Source organism: Pseudonaja textilis, chromosome 1 (assembly GCF_049901715.1).
Source record: "Pseudonaja textilis isolate UNSWEBS1 chromosome 1, rPseTex1.2, whole genome shotgun sequence".
NCBI lineage: Eukaryota > Metazoa > Chordata > Lepidosauria > Squamata > Elapidae > Pseudonaja > Pseudonaja textilis.
This window is the reverse complement of record NC_141990.1, coordinates 8,539,022-8,559,421: the sequence shown is the minus strand read 5'-3', so window position 1 is coordinate 8,559,421 and position 20,400 is coordinate 8,539,022. Positions and strand designations below refer to the sequence as shown.

At 45.3% G+C, this 20,400-nt stretch overlaps 1 protein-coding gene across 6 annotated transcripts in view; it reads left to right on the top strand.

Annotated features, from left to right (window-relative positions):
* ACACA (acetyl-CoA carboxylase alpha) overlaps positions 1 to 20,400 on the top strand; it is a 270,148-nt gene that overhangs the window by 171,493 nt on the left and 78,255 nt on the right. For all 6 annotated transcript variants that reach the window (XM_026710272.2, XM_026710270.2, XM_026710271.2 and 3 more), the window contains 4 exons: positions 7,363 to 7,632; positions 9,483 to 9,580; positions 10,933 to 11,053; positions 13,111 to 13,221. In XM_026710272.2, coding sequence (XP_026566057.1) covers positions 7,363 to 7,632; positions 9,483 to 9,580; positions 10,933 to 11,053; positions 13,111 to 13,221 — 600 coding nt within the window. The remainder of the gene's footprint in view (positions 1 to 7,362; positions 7,633 to 9,482; positions 9,581 to 10,932; positions 11,054 to 13,110; positions 13,222 to 20,400) is intronic.

Below are 20,400 nucleotides of genomic sequence, written 5' to 3'. Positions count from 1 at the left end.
TCCGTTTAGTGGCCGTTCAAAGTTACAATGGCACTGAATAAAGTGACTTTACGATCATTGTTCACCCTTACGACCATTCCAGCATCCCCTGGTCCTGTGACCCAAATTCAGCCGCTGGTCCACTGACTCCTATTTACGACCGTTGCAGTGTCCCCAGGGGTCATGTGATCCCCTTTTGCGACCTTCTGACAAGCAAAATCAGAAAGGAAGCCAGATTTTCTTAAGAACCGTGTTTCCTAAACTAAACAGCTGCGGCGATTCACTTAGCAACTGCAGCAAGGAAAGTCATAAAGTGGGACAAAAGACTACCTGAACAAATGTCTCCCTTAGCAGCAGAGATTTGGGTCTCCGTTGTGGTCATAAGTCGAGGACTACCTGTGTGGTCATAGGTCTACTTGTAAAATACTTTTTATTTATTTATTTAATTTCTCTTCGCTCCAATACGATGCTGGCCTCCTGCACCCCGCCACTTTCCCCACCTCCTGTCATTGCTAACCCAGATCTCACCTACAAATAAGTAAAGGGATTTTTGATCCAAGCATCCATCATGTTGTGGTTGCTTACATTCCCTTCGGTTTGCCTTTTAAAGGTCTGTGCTCCGCAGTCCAGAGCCTTTCACCGTCGGTATTTTTAACTCCCATGAATAATAAGTTCTCGTCGGCAAACAGGACCATCTCAGGGCTGCTGCCAAATATGGAATAAACTTATTTGCAATTGTCATGTAGAGCAACGAGATTAAAGAACACAGTGTCCAAGGACGGATCTTGTTCTTGGAGATAACTCCTAATCTTTTATTATTGTTGTTATTATAGTTGTTAGAGTTGTTGTTGTTATCTCTTTTAATTATTAAACATGAAACTCTGTCAACAACATTTAAAAACAAATTCAAAAGTTTTTACTACTGGTTCTGTGGGTGTGGCTTGGTGGGTGTGGCTTTGTGGGCGTGGCAGAGGAAGGATATTGCAAAATCCCCATTCTGTCCCTACCCCACTAGCCTGCTTTCCAGCTCCGTTCTCCTGTGTAGGGCAACCTAAGAAGACCCAGGTGGGACTCAGTGGGAGGCAGAGAAGAGACGGGGGCGGGGCCAGTCAGAGGCGGGATTTGCTGCTTCTCGGAACCACTCAAATTTTCCACTACTGGTTCTCCAGAACTGGTTAGAATCTGCTGAATTTACCACCTCTGTTTAAAAATGTATCACAAATATAATCATGGGCGCTTATGATTGATATGCGTTGCTGCCAGCATCCTAGGTATCAACAGAGTTTCTTCTTAAAATGTACGATGTTCCAAGTAGCACAGTTTTTTGCCATTCTGCTCGTGTTATTGCAGAATAACTGTAATTTTTGTTGTTGTTATTATTATTATTACTACTATTAACCAGTTATAAATCTCTAATAGATTCTCTTCCCTTATGGCAGTGGTGGCTAACCTTTTTGGGCTCCTGTGCCAAAAATTGTGCATGCGCTTGCACGCTTGCAATCGCATGCCAGCACCCAGAAGGCAATGCGTGCCCCTCCCATGCCCCCTAAGCATGCGCGCGTAATCCCCACCCAGCCCCGCCACCGTCTTACCTGCACTGTGCTTCACAGGTGATTTTCTGCCAGGTTGAGACCTTTTTCGGCCTCCCAAAGGCTTGAGGAAGGCTTCTGCAGGCTTTGCAGGCCGAAAACTAGCCCCGTTTCGTCACTTCCAGTATTTTCAGAAAAACAGGGAGTTTTGCCCCAGTTTACGACCATTCTTGGAACAGTTGTTAAGTGAATCACTGCAATGGTTACATTAGTAATACTGTTGTTAAGTGAATCTGGTTTCCCCGTTGACTTTGCTTGTCAGAAGGTCGTAAAAAGTGATCATATGACCCTGGGACACTGCAACCGCCAAAAATATGAGTCAGTCGCTAAGTATCTGAATTTTGATCATGTGACCAAGGAGATGCTGTGGCAGTTGTAAGTGTGAAAAATGTTCATAAGTCACTTTTTTCAGTGCCGTTGAAGCTTCAAATGGTCACTAAATGAACTTTTGTAAGTCAAGGACTACCTATAATGTTTATTCGAGTTGCCTTATCCACACACCTCTTGATCCAGCTAAAGTACTTTAAAAGGTTACTAAACTTACCTTTTTAGAAGCTACTTATTGTTTGACAGGTTTGACGCTTTTATCCTGAATGCCATTTCTCACCAATTTACCCAGAACAGACTTCAGTTTAAATAGCCTATGGTTTTCTGGATTGTTCATGGATCTTTTAAAAAATAACCTTCGTGTTATATTGTCCATTTTTCAGTCCTTTGGTGCAGAGGCTTGTATTAAGGTCATGTTACCAAGCAACGTAACAGCTTGGCCTTAAAAGTCTGGGTTTTTTTTTTTGTGCCACCAGTTATATCTATTTATGCTCTAACAAATAGCTTCCCTTTAAAAATTGTGCTTGAGATTGCCAGGTTCTGAAAATGTCTCTCCTGGATCCAAATTCCTAAGACTGATCTTCTGAAATTGTGACTAGTTAACTCTCAGTGGATGATTTTTAATTTGTTTGTTTGTATCCTGCCTTTATTATTTTTACAAATAACCCAAGGCTGCAAATATATCTGACATATCTTCCTCCTCCTATTTTCCCCACAACAACAACCCTGTGAGTTGGGTTGGGCTGAGAAAGAAGGACTGGCCCAAAATCACCCAGCTGGCTTTTATGGCAAAAGGCAGGACTTGAACTCACAGTTTCCTGCTTTCTAGTCTTAGTGCCAGACCATACTTTAGGGATGCGGTAGCTCAGTGGCTAAGACACTGAGCCTGCCAGTCAGAAAGATTGGCAGTTCAGCAGTTCAAATCCCTAGTGCCTTGTAATGGAGTGAGCTCCCGTTACTTGCCCCAGCTTCTGCCAACCTAGCAGTTCGAAAGCATGTAAAAAAAATGAAAGTAGAAAAATAGGGACCACTTTGGTAGGAAGGGAACAGCGTTCCATGCGCCTTTGGCGTTTAGTCATGCCGGCCACATGACCAGGGAGACATCTTCGGGCAGCGCTGGCTCTTCGGCTTTGTAACGGAGATGAGCACACTGCCCCCTAGAGCCGGAAACGACTAGAGTGTATGTGCAAGGGGAACCTTTACCTTATATTGGTGTTATAATATATAAATATATAGAATCCATGTTCTCTCCAGCTAGCTTTGTGACATGCTTCAAAAATCAGAAACTCCCGTGGAACAGCTTTCTTCCCAAAGTCTGTATCATCCTGACTCAGTTGTGCTTTTGTAAAGCTGTAACAACTGAGTTTGCAGCAAGATTGGAATAAAATAAAACGATAGTAACTTTTTGGTCTTTGATTATTTATTTAGGGTTCCATTTTTCCTCTCTGATACTCTGTATAGAGGCACTTCTCGTTGTATTATGTATATTCTGTTCTTTTAACCTTAAAATATAAGCCATTCTTGACTGAGGTTGCATGCAAATTACCATCCAATATATTACAACTTGCTAACTCTTTGTGGTTGTGCAGAGAATGGAGAGCTACAGGAACAGGCTAATATGTAAACAAAAAGCAGCTTTAATCTGCTCTACCACGGCACTATTCTTAAGAGGTTGAAAAATTTGTAAGCAGTATCATAGATAGATAGATAGATAGATAGATAGATAGATAGATAGATAGATAGATAGATAGATAGATAGATGGATGGAAAGACAGACAGATGAAGGGGTGATAAACAGAGTGACAGACAGAATACTTTAAAAAATGTTTTGTGTACAGAACAATAATATTTCTCTGGCTCAGAGGGCATTTTCCTCCTGATGAAATGTACTATATTAGTTTCACATACAGTACTATCATAACTTTGAGCACAATCCAAAGATGATTTTCTTGGAAATAATTCCAGTTCGTTTCAACTGCGCATAACATTACAGTGAGTGTTCTTATTATCTGAAGCTTTGGCTGCTGTGTCTCTTAAGCTGCGGTTTCCAATGGGTGGGTATTTGACTGGGAACGTATGTGAAAAATTATATACGCCCCAGAATACAGGCTGAACGTGAAGTATCTTCCTTCCTACCACTCTCACCCATGCTATTCTGAACTGCCATGGTTTTTTTTTTTAATCCAAGGAATCAATGCCTTCCCCACCACCGAGCCCTAATCACAGTTTGAAACATCAGAAATAATGATTGCTTCTGATCAGAAGCTTGTGAATAATTCATTGAGTTTTGATTCCACCCCCGACCCCCAACGCTGGCCACCGATACCTTACAGGCCAAATGGGTTTCCAAAGGAAAATAATAAATAATGACCCTTCTTCTTCTGAAAATACAATGGCCCACATCCTCATTTCACCAACCTACACAGAAAGAAGAAAAAAACAAACATTTCACTTCTTTAGAAGCAACATTTCCTCTCTTTTTTTTCCCCCAATCCCCCCATTTTGCGGTGTTAATGATAGGTATACCATCAAAGAATTATTTGGGGGAATAGGGTTTTTTTCCCCCAATAAAGGAGAATATTTGCAGCTCAGGGTTGAAATAAGGAGTCCTTGGTGTCTCTGAGCTCAATGGTTTTCCTGCAGACGTTTCATTACCCAAACTAGGTGACATCATCAGCGCTAATGCATCCCGACTCTCTTCTAGAACTGATGATGTTACCTAGTTAGGTAATGAAACGTCTGCAAGAAAACAAACCAAGCTTAGAGAGCCCCAAGGACCCTTCATAGTTTTTGTCTCTTCTTTTTTCTGTCTGGATAAAGATATCACAGTAGTCAAACGGCTGGTTAATTCCTATGAAAGCTGGCACAGCATGGCGTTGGGATAACATCAATTAACCAGGCCCTTTGTCCTCAGTGATCCTATCCCATCCTGTTAGGTCATCTAGAGAAGGTCCGTTGTGAGATCTACCACTGTGCAAATTGAAAGGGTATGGAGAAGATGATGTGGCCTCTGGAGATATCCTCTCAGTATCCCTAAGATGGCAATTTCCATTTCCATTTTAGGAATACTGTGATATGGAGAGCTCAGGAGCATCATTACGCATTCTTTTTATGTCTACGCTGCACTGTTGCACACCAGCTGGGGATGGGATGGAGTCGTATAAAAAGTTTGCAACTAGATCTGTCTTTGGAGATTCTCAAACATCCAAGTCATGGTTGTCCCAAAAGGTGCTTTGGATTTTCTTGGATTTTTTTTTTCCTTGAGAACGTTTCATTTCTCATCCACTGAAGAAGCTTCTTGGATGAGAAGTGAAATGTCTTCAAGGAAAAACAAAGAAAGTCCAGCTGCCTCTTGAAAAAGCATCTTTGAGACAACCGTGATCTGGATCAGCGGTCGCCAGTCGTGGCCCACTGATGGACTGCGAGAAAATTTTAGTGGCCGCAGAGAAATCTCACCCCCAGAGCACCCCCCCAAAAGCAAATAATCCAGGCTGCACAGAAACACAAGGCTATGCCACCCACATCGCCCGTAGCAACCCTCCCCACCCACTCACTCCTTACCCGACAAACTTGCCAGCTAAATTGCTATTTTTCCTTTTTTTTTTCTTTTTCTGGCCATCAGCTGTTCTGCTGTGCCAGGAGATTTAGATTAGCTAGGAAGCAGGAAATGGTTGGATTTTTTGCTTTCCAGCTAGTGTTTAGATCATCTTTTAGGACTGAAGGTTCTATTATTCAGTGCAGATTCACGGCAAGCAAATTTTATGTGACAGACTCAGGTAGCTGATGGCAGATAGATAGATCACTGAATGATTCTGTGAGCAACTCAATCTGTCTGCCTGCTTTGCCTGATTTTGGGTAAAAGTTGCTCTTTTTTTAATAAAAAATTCAATATTTATATAAATATTTATAATATTTACATACAAGCCATGCCTAGCCAGTCACATGACCACCAAGCCACCCCCACAAATTAGGCTACAGCCACAGAACCGATTAGTGGTCCCTGGGATTTAAAATTATGAGTTTGGTGGTCCCTGAGGTCCAAAAGGTTGGGGACCCCTGATCTGGATGACTGAGAATCTCCATAGACATAGAACATCATCGACATTGACAGAATCTCCGTCAGTCAATTGCAAAAGACAACTTTACATGGAACAGCTTACATCCTACAATGGCAGCTTTAACACCATCAAACATCAACACTTGCCTATCCCAGCTTCTTGGGAAAGGACTCAGCAGGTAGATAAAAAATGAAAAAACAGTCTAAAGATCTGGCTGATTGTGCAACAAACCATTTAATATATTTATATTATATAATTTATACTTCGTATTTCTTATCCATCCGTCTCCCTCCAAGCAATATTAATACTGTATAATATTGCATGGAGCAGTCAGTCAGTAATGATCATTAAACATAGCCAAAGATGATCACAGTATCCCTATATCATATCACTGTAGCCTAAGATTTCATTCTCAAAATTAGAGAATGATAGAAGTAGATTTTGGGATATTGCTTTTGGCAACTGCTTCATGTTTGCATCTCAAAATAGAGCAATCATGGAAGCAAATCCCATTGAGTCTATTGAAACTTAATTCCTAGAAGGAGGTGAAATAATTTTAACTTTGCTTTATGCTATAGTTCACAATTTTTAAATGCATACAATCAACCTTCATTCTTAGTTTTGTCTACTCAAATCTCTCTGTACTAACACAAACTACTCTTATGTAGCTTGAACCCTCTTGTGTTGATGAATCTTTGAGTTGATCCCACATTTGACAATGTCTGGGGTTGAATGCCATCAGGATCAGGCCTTAGTTAGTACTTGGATGGGAGAGGAAATTTAAGTATTGCAGACTAAATTGGATAGTTGTTAAAAAAAAAACACCCAAACAAGACAATGACATAGCATGTCAATATCGTTGCCAGGAAATCTCCATAGATGTGTCATGAAGTCACCCGGAGTACAGCTTCACTTGATTTTTTTTAATTTAATGGAACCTGATTGTACTTAGATGCTTTGTTCTGCCCTCTTTGAATCCAAGCTTATATACTGTACCTTGACCTTGTTTACTAATATGCTTATAAAATGGACACAATTCAGATGCCGTTCTAAAAACTTCCGCTTCCCAAAATGGGGTCTCTTTGTCTCGGTGCAGCATGCTGACTGAGGAATTCTCATCTTAAATCATGCTGGCCTGGAATTTGGGGCGTTGAAGTCCACCCATCTAAAAGCATATTGTGGAATTCTGGGACTTGAAGTCCACCCATCTTAAAGCATGCTAGCTATGGAATTCTGGGAGTTGAAGTCCAACCCCTCATAAAGCATGCTGATTGGGTAATTCTGGGAGATTCAAGGCACGCTGGCCTGGAATTGAAGTCCACCCAACTTAAAGTTGCCAAGTTTGAAAAACAGCGTTCTAATCCTAGCAAAAATCAACGATGTAACATCAACAATTCTTGTTTTTGCAGATTGGAATGGTGGCTTGGCTCATGACTCTCAGGACCCCTGAGTATACAGATGGCCGAGACGTCGTCGTCATTAGCAATGACATCACGTATAAGATCGGATCCTTCGGTCCCCAAGAAGACTTGCTTTTTCTCAGAGCATCAGAGCTGGCTCGGGTAGAGGGTATCCCTCGGGTTTATGTCGCTGCCAACAGCGGGGCCAGGATTGGCTTGGCTGAAGAAATTCGTCACATGTTCCACGTTGCATGGGAAGATCCAGCCAACCCCTATAAGGTAAGGATCTTTGGAAGCATGGTATGCAGGGGTGAGCTGCTGGGGGCTCTCAAGGATTTGGGAGAGCCCCTAGGTAAGATTATGTACAGTTTGGAGATCCCCCAAATCCTACTTCTGGCTGGCTCTGCCCACCCCACCCCAACCCCTCCCAGGTGTCCCCACACAGCCTGTTTTGGATGCCGGTAAGTGCAGGGCACACGCAAAGGCTCGGGGAAGGTGCAAATTGGGCCTCCTGGAAGTTTGGAACGGCCAGAAATGTTTCTGGCTTCCAGAGAGCCTCCGGAGCCTGAGGAGGCCATTTTCTCCCTCCCGGAGGCTCAAAAAAAGCCTCAGGAGCCCGGGGAGGGGACCCCCCCCACACTGTGGTGCAGGAGGCCAACTAGGCCACGCCCACCATGACCACACTTAACTCAGCAACCGGGAAGAGAACTCCTTGCTAAAACTTTTGAAGCCCACCCCTGATGGTATGACGTGGAGTTGGGATAAGTTTTCAGAGGGGAAATGTAATTTAAATTAAAATGTATCTCTCTCACTCTCTTGGGTGTGTGCATGCATGTAAATGCACAAAAGACAACTTGTTACTTTCAAGAACTGCAGCCAATGAATCAGCAAAACGTAGTCTCAGCAGAATTAGCACAGGTAGACCTTGACTTACAAACATTCCTTTACTGCAGGGTGTCAAACTCAATTTCATTGAGGGCCGCTCGAGGAGCTGGTTAGGCATGGCAGACTGGGTGGGTGTGGCCAACTTAGTGGGTGTGCCCAGCTTAACGCCACTCCCCAAACTGCTGGCATGTTTCCTCTTCACCCTGAGTAGGCCGGGCCGGAGCCACGCTAGCCTGATATTCCCTCTTCTCATTGGGTAGACCAGGATGGGACCACGTGGGAGGGATCCTTCCACATCGCAGGCCGAATCCAGCCTGCAGGCCTTTGAGCGTGACACCCCTGATTTAGTGACAGTTCGAAGGTTCATTGGAACTGGAGAAAAAAAATGACTTGTGACCATTTTTCAGACATACAACCGTTGCAGCATCCCCTTGATCACCTAATTAAAATTGGGGCACTTGGCAACCGGCCTGTAGTTATGACAGTTGCAGTGTCCCTGGATCATGTGGTCGCCTTTTGCGATCTTCTAACGAGGAAAATCAGTGGGGAAGCCAGATTCATTAACAACCCTGTTACTAATTTAACCACTGCAGTGATTCACTTAACTGTCAGGGCTCTGGCATCCACCCCCATTCAAATTATGAGTCTCTAGCCACATCTCTCAGAGTAAAAAAAAAAAAAAAAAAGATTTATTAGGAGTGAACATGTCAGCGTTACCTGGGTGCAGCCGACACTGAGACGCATCATTCATCTCACCCTTGACCCTGGTCTTCCCCCACCCCCTGGATGTATATTCTCCACTGGGACACATCCATAGCCAAGAGTCATCAGTCATGTTCTCCAGTAATAATCTTGCGCGCCAGAAGCTTCGGCCACCTGGCAATTATCTATGAAGCATTTAAGGAATGCACTACTTCCCCTGCTCCCTTTCTGCTCTCAAACTCTAAAAGACCAGAGAAATCTTTCTGAGTTGACAGTCACGATGAGAACTAGAAACCTGATTTGTTTTTAATGAAATCAACAACTGAAATCACTGTCATTCAGTTAATCTCGTGAATCTTAAAAGTCTCTTTAATGTCATTTGCAGCCACAAATCATGGATAGTTATTTTAACAAATGTGTATGTGTGGGGGGGGAATTGCCAGATGTTATTATTTGGATGTGCAGTACAGATTTGGGATAAGAATAGCAGAACTTCCCTTATGCTATTTTATTTCTTTTCTTCACCCCGTTCCCTTTTCCAGGGATTCAAGTACCTGTACCTAACCCCTCAAGATTATAAGAAAGTCAGTGCCTTGAATTCAGTACATTGTGAACATGTGGAAGACGAAGGAGAATCGAGGTACGTACGTTTAGGGTCCTCGAGAGAAGAGCGAAAAGTCCCATAATCAGAGATATTCAGTTCAAATGTTGCAGCCTTGCTGTCCTCCTCCAATTCAGGGCTCTCCAGCAGGTGTCCATTTTGAGAGGAACGGCAAAATCCCAATCCCAAAGAGCAAGAGTGGCGGTGACTACAACATGCACACACACACACACACAAACACACACACACATTGTAGAGCAGTGTTTTGCAAACTTGGCAACTTGAAGATATGTGGACTTGGAGAGCAGTGGTGGCTAACCTTCTGCGGCTCCCTTGCCGATAATTGCACACGGGTGTGCTAGCACCCAGAAGGCAATGCATACTGCCCCACCCCCACCCTCTGCGCATGCATGCACAACTTCCTCCTCTTGCGCAGCATCTCTGTGCATGCATGCGCGATCCCCTCACATGCAGTGCGTCTCCCGCGCACCCTCTCTCCACCCCCTGCACATGCATGCCAGATAACCGACAATCAGCTGTCGGGTGGTAGCACATGTATGTGGAGTGGGGCTCTTCCCGGCGACCTCTCGCGTGCCGGGGGAGATGGCTCTGCGTGCCACCTTTGGCACGCATGGCATAGGTTCGCCAACACGGCCCCAGAGACAAAGGTAGAGAAAGCTGACGAACATTAAATTTTAGAACGAACGTAACATTTTAGGCTGACCGTATATTTTTTTACTGTAATCTTCTAAGAAGAGAATATATTATCGGAAGAAAAATAACTGCAGTGGCAAAAGAACGTCAGTGATAAGTCAAATGTTTACCTACTTAAACAGGTAAACAGAATGAGCAAGCGAAAAATCATCAGGAGCAACTTTGACTTTGCTCGTGGGAAGCTGTAGGAAACTTCAGAAATCATGATCACTTGACTATGGGCTGCCACGGCCCCAGTTTTGTGAATAAAACTGGTGTGAATATCATGGAAATATCAATTCCACAAGTGTCCCAGAATTTTTTTTTATGCATTCTTAATGTGAGCGGTTCAAAAATTGCGCACTGTTTGGGCTAACCTGAACATAAGACCCACAAACAAGGAGGGAGGGTGAAAGGAAAGAGAGAGAGAGATTATGTTTTTGGATTGTATTATGTTTGTTTCGATTTGTTTTTGTGTTGGTCTTCGACTATAATGAATGTTATTTATGTATTAAATATCAATAGCAATCCAACAAGGAGGATGTGAGTTGTGTAGGTGTAGATCCAGAGGATGCTGCATAGTAATCCAGCTAGGAACTACTCGTATCTTCTTAGTGCCAGATATAAATTTGTGGGGTGGGTGCAGGGAGGGGTGTTTCCTCTATTGCTCCCTGATCTTTCCTTCCTCCCTGTGTCAGGTATAAAATTACAGATATTATTGGGAAAGAAGATGGCCTGGGGACCGAGAACCTGCGAGGATCTGGCATGATTGCTGGAGAATCCTCCCTTGCTTATGAAGAGGTCATCACCATTAACCTGGTAAATCCACAATTGTAACCTGGTAAATCCACAATTGCAAGATGGGACGGTGAAGTTGGGAGGGGAGAAGACTAGGAAGGTGAGGCGTTCGTTGGCCTCCTAGATTCAAGCAGCTGTAATCAGCAGGGCTTCAAGTGTGTTGGCCCCACGCCAGCCGATGTGCTTACTTGTGCAATGTGCCAGGTGAAAAACCGTTGGAAGTCTTGGCAGAACCTTTCTTTCCATCTATGCCCTGGCTCAGGGGTGGGATTTGAATTTTTTTTACTGCCAGTTCTATGGACGTGGCCTGGCCTGGAGGGCGTGGCAGGGGAAGGATACTGCAAAATCCCCATTCCCTCCCCACCCCACTGACCTGCTTTCCAGCTCCGTTCTCCTGTGCAGGGCAACCAAAGGAGACCCAGCCAATCAGCTGGAACTCGGGAGGCAGATGGGGGCGGGGCCAGTCAGAGGTGGGATTTGCTGGTTCTCCAAACTACTCAAAATTTCCGCTGCCGGTTCTCCAGAACCGGTCAGAACCGGCTGAATACCCACCTCTGCCCTGGCTGCTCATTGCCCTTTCTCGTGTGGGTCTCGCTTAAGGAAGAGAGGGAACCGTGGAAGAGGCTAAGAAGGTCTTGGCAGGATTTTTGCGGTGTGGACTAGATGTGGTGACATCAGAGAGGGCTGTTTGGATTCGGTTTTGGGGAGATGGTGCAACGGGGGCTCCCTTTGCATGACGCACCCAGCCAGATCATTGGAAGACCTTGAGTCTTGTTTAGGTTGGAATAAGTTTGGCATGGCTTGGTATTCAGAGTTTATTGACAAGTCCTTTATTGGGACAACTATTACCCCTCCCCATCCCCTTATGGGAAGTAAATTGGGGATAATTTATCATTAGTCTCCCTCCCTCCCTTCCTTCTTCTCCCTCCCTCTTTCTTTCTTTCTTTCTTTCTTTCTTTCTTTCTTTCTTTCTTTCTTTCTTTCTTTCCTTCCTTTCCTTCCTTCCTTCCTTCCTTCCTTCCTTCCTTTCTGTCTCCCTCCCTCCCTCCTTTCTTTCCTTTCCTTCCCTCCCTCTTTCTTTCTTTCTTTCTTTCTTTCTTTCTTTCTTTCTTTCTTTCTTTCTTTCTTTCTTTCTTTCTTTTCTTCCTCCCTCCTTCCTTTTCTTCCTTCCCCTCCCTCTTTCTTTCTGCTTGCCTTCCTTCCTTCTTTCCTCCTTTCCTTTCCTTTCCTTCCTTCTTTCTTTCTTTCTTTTTATCTTCCTCTTTCCCCTCCCTCCCTCCCCCTCTCTCTATCTCTTCCTTTCTCCCTCCCTCTTTCTGCCTGCCTGCCTGCCTTCTTCCATTCTTTCCATCTATCTATCTATCTATCTATCTATCTATCTATCTATCTATCTATCTATCTATCTATCTATCTATCTTTCTATCTATCTATCTATCTATCTATCTATCTGTCTGTCTGTCTGTCTGTCTGTCTGTCTATCTATCTATCTATCTATCTATCTATCTATCTATCTATCTATCTATCTAACCACCCATCCACCCATCCATCCATCTATCTATCATCTCCCTCCCTCCCTCTTTCTGCCTGCCTGCCTGCATTCCTTCTTCATGTTCCTCTCTCTCTCTCTCCTCCCCCATCAACTCAAGGTAGCAAACATCGTTCCTCCCCTTTTCCTGACAACAATGCTGTGAGCTGTGTTGGGTTGTGAGGAAGTGATGGGCCCGAAGTCACCCAGCCAGCTTTTATGCCCAAGGGAGACCTAGAACTCACAGTCTCCTGGTTTCCAGTCCAGCACCTTCACCAGAACACCAGACCTGTTCCCCTTATAAAGGGTTGTCTTTTTCCAGAATTTGAGACATTCACTTCGCTCTCCAGGCCAAATTAGGCATGTTATTCATGAAGCGAATGCATTGGCCGTAGAGGAGGCTTCTTTTAGTATAGGTGGGCATTCTGCTTCAACAATAAGCAGCCCATTGCTGTTCTGGTGCTTCCTTGCATTTATGTAATGGGGTGCGCCAAGAGCTCCCTGTTTTTGCAGAATTTATCTGAACGTACATTTGGATTTATCTCGTTTTTAGGTGACCTGCCGTGCCATCGGAATTGGGGCTTACGTTGTCCGGCTGGGACAAAGGACAATCCAGGTGGAAAATTCACATATAATCTTGACCGGTGCTGGAGCGCTCAACAAAGTAAGCCTTTCTTTTTTTGTGGATCATGATTTTTAAAACTGAGGTCTCCAACCTTGGCAGCTTTAAGGCTTGTGGACTTCAACTCCCAGAATTCTGCCCAGCCAGCCCATTGCTTTGGACAACAACTCTCAAAAATGAATGAAGGCAAATGTTGCAGGATCCCGTCTGGGTGGATCACTGGGATCTGAGGTTTTATCTACGAGCTTTTGGACTCATGCTGGATCCCATCTTCCGGGAACTTCTCATTCACTAGAATGGGTGCTTTGGGCTATTCTGTGTGCCGTTCTGCGTCCTGTGGCTCTTCAGTTGTTGATTGGGGGGTTGATGGCCAGCTATTAAACAAAAATTAAAAAGCTGCAACACATCCAGGCACCCCATGCATAGAATAGCCCATCTTCACCCATTCTGTGTTGTGGCTCACCAGCAGCCTGTGCAGATGACAGCGGAATGAGACCGTGCGGAAGAACGGTGGGGACCAGTCCAGGAGTCTGGAGACGACTCAGATGAGGGTCCCGCGTCCGATGCAGAAATTGGGGCCAGGACCATCTGGGAGTGGGGTGCTGACTCTGGAGCCTTCGGAGTCTGGCAGCAGCGAGGCAGAGGAACAAGGGGAGCCTGTTTCCTGTACGCGTGTGAGCAGAACTGCCAGAAGGCAAGAGCAGCTGAAACAAAAGGGGCGACTTGGGAGTAAGGCTGGGAGGGGATTGCCCCTCCCATAAGGTATAAAGGACAGGCAAAGGTACAGAAATCTTTGCAGGAAGCAAAGTCCTTCATTCTGTTCAGATGAATCCTTGAAGCTCTTTGTGGACTTTGTACTTCGGTTGGTTTTTTTTTATAATTCATTTGGCACTCTCGTTGCTGGCAGCACTTCACAGCAAAGAAAGGCGGGTGCTTATCTCGAGGGAGTGTTTGGGACTCATTACCGGCTGGGAATGAAAATAATTCCCAGCGTTGAAATAAAACGAAGAGTTCTTTTAACTAAGCGTGTGCTTAATTATGGTCCGGGGAAGAACATTCTAGAGAGGAAGAAATTCCCCCGCGATTGGGCTTCAGCACGACTTCGAAACCTCGGAAGCCTAAACCACTGGTTCTGGAGAACAACCCATATTGGATCCTGCAACTCTCAAAGAGGCACTTTCAGCGGCCCACGCGCATCCCGTGGAAAAGGCACGAGACGCGAATCGAAAGCTTTCTCTTGCCTTGTGTGTTGTGTGTCGTCCCCCCCACCCGGTCCTTCTGCGAGCCGAGTGGCCCATTGTGCGGTCCAAATCCCCGCTTCTGTTTTATTTAGATCAATGCGCTCTTCTCGGCCAGCCTGCTGTTTCTCCTGCAGAATAATGACCCCCCCCCCTCTCTTCAGAGAAAAGCGAGGCTGGCTTGTTTGCAGCCTTTGTGCAATATACCTGAATGAATTGTCCCCCTGGGGATAAAAATGCCCCAACCTCCTAGCCATCCCACTTTAGGTTTTAAACAGGGTTGGAAGCAGGAGTCAAAGGCTACGGCTCTTAAATCACCACACCACCCAGGCAGCAGCTGTTTGAAATTTATGCTCAAGAGCCCAGTTCTTGTGAGCAGGAGAGAGAAACAATTTGCCCTTGAATTAGAGACGGAGGCAGAGTGGATTGTGTGTGTGTGGGGGGGAGGAGATGACAAGGAGAAGCAGGTGGCAGAGTGGGGAGGGGGGCGAGGGAAGGGCAATTCCACTTTTATTTTTCTTTCTTTGGGTAGCAATCTGATTCCAGGGATTTTCAGCACAGCCACGACAAAGATTGGAGGGGAACGTTGTGACTATTGTGTGGTACCCTGAGCCAAAGGTTCAAGGAGATGGAGAACTTTCCTTTGACGCGAAGGGATCAGCGCCGAGAGTTAAGCAATGCACTTAAAAAATACAAAAAAAAACAAAAAATGGAGACGCATCGGTTTGGCCCCTGGGCGGGCGGTGGGGTGGGTGGGGGAAGATTCGCTTGTGCGAGTTGTGTTTTTTAAGAACCGGTGTTCGGGCGATAGAATCTTGGCTGAAGAATTTGGGCAGCCCAAGGACCAAGTCAGTCCAAGATATCTTGATTTGGTGCCTTTGCTGGGGAGGGATAAGCTGCGATTCAGTGGGAATCCAGCATGCAGCTTTTACACCGGGGTTCTCCAAAAAGTGGCCAATGGTGAGTAATATAGGTAGTCCTTGAGTTACGAGCAGTAGCAATAGCACTTAGACTTATACACCGTTTTATAGTGCTTTACAGTGCTCTAAGCCAGTGGTTGTGCCAACCAGTGGGCCGGGAACCACTAATGGACCACGAGAAAATTTTGGTGGTCCACAGAGAAATGGCACCCCTGAAGCACTCCCCAAAGCAGTTGTGTGCGGGAACACAAGGCTGCACCACCCACCTGGCCCGCAGGAACACAAGGCTTGTGTCGCTTGCATTGCGAACAACACAAGGTAGGGAGGAGACGGGGGGAAAGGCGGACCGGGGGAACTTGCCTCACTCGCCCCACGCGCCCATCCTGGTCACCGGGCTGCTTCTTTCTTCTGCTTTTGGCTGCACGCAAGGAAAGCAGCAAAAGTCTTTCTTTCTCTCCCCTGAACTCTGCCAGAAATGAGTCTTTGGGACCCTGCAAGGCATCCTGCTCCAAGAGGCTGCGCCCTTCTGGCGGAGTTTGGGGGAGAGAAAGAAAGACTTTCGCTGCTTCTGCTGCTTTCCTTGCACGAAGCCAAAAGTCTCTCTCTCTCTCCCTCCTCCTGAGAATGGAGCTGGAATCGATATCCGGCGATCCCACATAAAGAATGATCAATCGGTAGGAAAATGGGGTGGGGAATTTTCCTGCAGACTTTTTTTCCTGCAGCCACCATCAGTTAAAATTCATATTAGTGGTCCGCGGGATTTAAAAGTATGAGTTTGGGGGTCCCTGGGGTCCAAAAAGGTTGGCGACCCCTGCTCTAAGCAGTTTTTACAGAGTCAGCATATGACCCCCATCAATCTGGGTCCTCATTTTACCGACCTCAGAAGGTTGGAAAGTTGAGTCAACCTTGAGCCTGGTGGGATTCAATCTGCCAAATTGCAGTCAGCCGGCAGCCAGCAGAAGTAGCCTGCAGGACTGCACTTTAATCACTGCACCACCACAGCTGATTTGTTTAACGACTGTTCAAAGTTACAGTGGCACTGAAACAAGTGACTTATGACCAGTCGTCACAGTTACGACCATCACAGCATCCCCATGGACAGAGCATCAAAATTCTGGCACTTGGCATGTATTTATGATGGTCGTAGCGTCCCAGGGTCACGTGATCACTATTTCTGACCTTCCCTTCTGCCTTCCAACAAGCAAAGCTAATAGGAGAAACTGTATTTGCTTAACAGTCTCCTGATTCACTTAGCAACTGTAGTGATTTGCTTAACAACTGAGGCAAAAAGAGCTTATAAAATCGGGTGTGACTCACCTCGAGCCCTGGTGGCATGGTGGTTAAAGTGCAGTATTGCAGGCAGACTCTGCCCACAGCCTGGAGTTCGATCCTGACAGGCTCAAGGCTGACTCGGTCATCCATCCTTCTGAGATCAGTAAAATGAGGACCCAGATTGTTATACAAGTATATAAATAATGTTTCTACATTGTAAATTGCCCAGAGAATGCTATAAAGCTCTACGGGGTGCTATATAAGCCTAAATCATCATCATCTCCTTTTAATGACCCATAATCCCTTGCGGTGTGGAGTCTGGGCAACTGAATGGAGCTGGGGGTTTACTGGACGGATGCCCTTCCTGTCGTCAATGCAGAGTTATATTCAGCAGATATATTCTCAACGTGCCCTGAGAGGGAAATATCTGCCTCTTCCTAGAACCGAACTCACAGCTTCCTGATTGTGAGGCAAGAGCTTCTCCACCTCTAGTTCATGGCACCACTGTATATAAGCCTAAATGCTATTGCTATTTCTAACTGCTATGCCTAGTAATGAAAATTCATGGCCTAAATGGGGTCGCAAGTTGAGAACTCTCTGTATTGTCAGCCATAGTGCTGGGCTGAATGGACCAGGGCTACATAGCATGAGAAATGTGACTCTATGGATGGCATGCTGGCTATGGCAGGATCATAGAGTTCCAGCTATGGCAGGTACTACCATAGAGTGGATGTTTGGTAGGCCAGATATAGCCTCCACATTCAAGGCTTTTAGGTTGAAGCTCTAAAGCAGGGATCTCCAAATTGGCCATTTTTAGACTTGTGGACTTCAACTCCCAGAATTCCTCAGTCATCCATTCCAAAATCTCTCTCACAGTTGTTAAGTGAATCACTGCACTTATTAAATTACTAAAATGCTTGTTAAGTGAATCTGGGCTTCCCCATTGACTTTGCTTGTCAGAAGGTTGCAAAAGTGGGTGGCGTGACCCCAGGACACTGCGACCGTCATAAATAGGAACCAGTTGCCAAGCACCTTGATTTGGATCACATGTCTACAGGGATGGTCATAAATGTGAAGAAAGGTCATAAATTGAATTTTTTTCGGTGCCGTCAGTTCGAACGGTCACTAAACGAATTGTTGTAAGTCAAAGAGTACCTGTACCCCTCAACCCACGCTATGTTTTTTTTTTTGGTTGACGGTGTTATCAAATACGGCCATCGTTATTTCCTCTCGCTTAACAACTGTCTCAACTGGCAATTGTTCTGACCCAGGCTTCGTCAATTGTAATTAATCACAAACTTGTTTTAAAAGTAAAACCTATTTTATTGGAAGGCTGGGAATTGTTTTCATTCCCAGCCAGAACTAATCTTAAACAGTCCCCCAAGATAAGCACACACCTTTCAGTTCTGTGGAATGCTGCCAAAAACAGAACTATACAATTAACTATAAAAGAAACCAATCGAAGTACAAGAACAAAAACCAACCAAAGGACACAGAGCTTCAAGGACGATGATCGAACTACTTTGCTTCCTGAAAAGAGCACATCACCGAGGGCTGACTTTTATCCCTTATGGGAGAGGCAATCACCTCCCAGCCTTACTCCTGAGTCGCCCCTTCTGCTTCAGCTGCTCTTGCCTTCTAGCAGCTCTGTGCACACGCACACTGGGAACAGGCTCCCCCGGGTCCTCTGCTTCACTGCTGCCAGACTCCGAAGGCTCCGGAGTCACTACCCCACTCCCAGATGTTCCTGGTCCCATCCCTGCATCAGACTCAGGACTCTCACCCAAGTCCTCTCCAGTCTCCCTGTCTGGTCCCCTTTCTTCTCCACTGTCTGATTCCGCTGCACCGGCTGCCGGCGAACCACAACAACAACAGAAATATTGGGCTCAATGGTGGTCGTAAGTCGAGGATTACCTGTATGAGATTAGAAGGAAGACCAGAAAAATTACAAATCGAAGAATTTAATAGGCTTGATTTGGATCACCGGCAATCTGCTAGGGAACAGAAGCAACCAATGATCCGCATTATTTGCTGCTCAACCTGATATCAAAGCTGCAGAGTCATTATAGTCCATTCCTGGTGAGATTTAAATAATGACCAGAAGGCTCTAATTGGAGTGATCACATGCTCCATAATTCACCCTCGGTATCACATCCACCCATACGGCTGTGAACTCAAGTTATGGATGGATGGCTTTATTTATTTATCGACTCTTTACCCCTGTCAGATATTCATTTTCTTTCAACCTCTTACCCAAGTGGAAAACACAAGGAAAATAATATATTCACAACACCCCATACCACATCAAACAAAACAAAGTACAACTTCATTGAAAGAATAAGCCTGAACTGCTAATTTGGCAAAAGGAGAAGAGAATGGCAGAGGATGAGATGGTTAGATGGTGTCATCGACACAGTGAACATTTGGGGAAACTCCGGGAGACAAGGGAGGACAGGGGCGGGGGTCTGGTGTGCTGTGGTTCTTGGGATCATGAAGAGTCGGACATGACTTAGCAACTGAACAATAACCACAAACTGTTAATTCAGTAATGGCTGTCATGCTCCAAAGACAAAGTCCAGTTGCCTCCTGAAAAAGCACCTTTGGGACAACCATGACCCGGATGACAGACTTTTAGCTATACAATTTGGGATGAGCACCCTTTGTATACTGTGGGAGTAGAAATGGAGGAGGAATTACAGGCTTACAGGAACCAAAAGCACTACTCAGGTGACCCTGAGGATAAACCTCCAAGGGCCTCAACAACCCTAAAAGGATGCAAATGACCAGCTGTCTGCAAGGAGTATAAATCTTTCCATTCCCCACCATCCAGTCAGAGCTGAAGAAGCCTCTTAGAGAAGTGAAACGTCTTCAAAGAAAAAAACAGAAAGTTCAGTTGCCTTCTGAAAAAAGCACCTTTGGGACAACCATGACCTGGATGACTGAGAATCTCTACAGACTTTTAGTGCAGATGACAGATAGAACAGTGGAACGACTTGCCTACAGACCTTGTGGATGCTCCAGCTCTGGAAGTTTTTAAGAAGAGATTGGACAACCGTTTGACTGAAATGGTATAGCGCACGCCCTCCAGTGCCCCTGTAAAATCTTTCCCCATGGAACCGGTCCCTGGTGCCCGAAAGATTGGGAGCCACTGGTCTAGGGCAGAGGTCAGCAACCCGCAGCTCCGGAGCCACATATGGCTCTTTCATCCCTCTGCTGTGGCTTCCTGTTGCCGATCAGAGCCACAGTTTTGAGAAGAGCTTCCAGTTGGCGGGGTGATGGGAAGCACAGCGTACCAGGAGATTATTCTATGTTAAGGGGCAAGTTTTCCATTCGTCTCCACAATTGATAGAGCTTTCGGTTAGGACAGGTAGAGGAAAAGGGACACCACGCTAGGAGGAGACTCTTGTTCTCAAGGCTTCCTGAGACTATAATTAAGCACACACTCAATTAAAGTTAAAACAAATCTTGTTTTATTTCAACGCTGGGAATTATGTTCATTCCCAGCCAATAATGAGTCCCAAACAGTCCCTCGAGATAAGCACCCACCTTTCTCTCCTTTGAATTACTGCCAACAACTAAAGTGCCAAAGTAACTATAAAAAACCAACCAAAGTACAAAGTCCACACAGAGCTTCAAGGTTTAATCCGAACAGAGCGAACGACTTTGCTTCCTGCAAAGGTTTCATTACCTTTGCCTGTCCTTTATACTTTATGGGAGGGGCAATCACCTTCAAGCCTTACTCCCAAGTCGCCCCTTTTGTCTCAGCTGCTCTTGCCTTCTGGCAGTTCTGC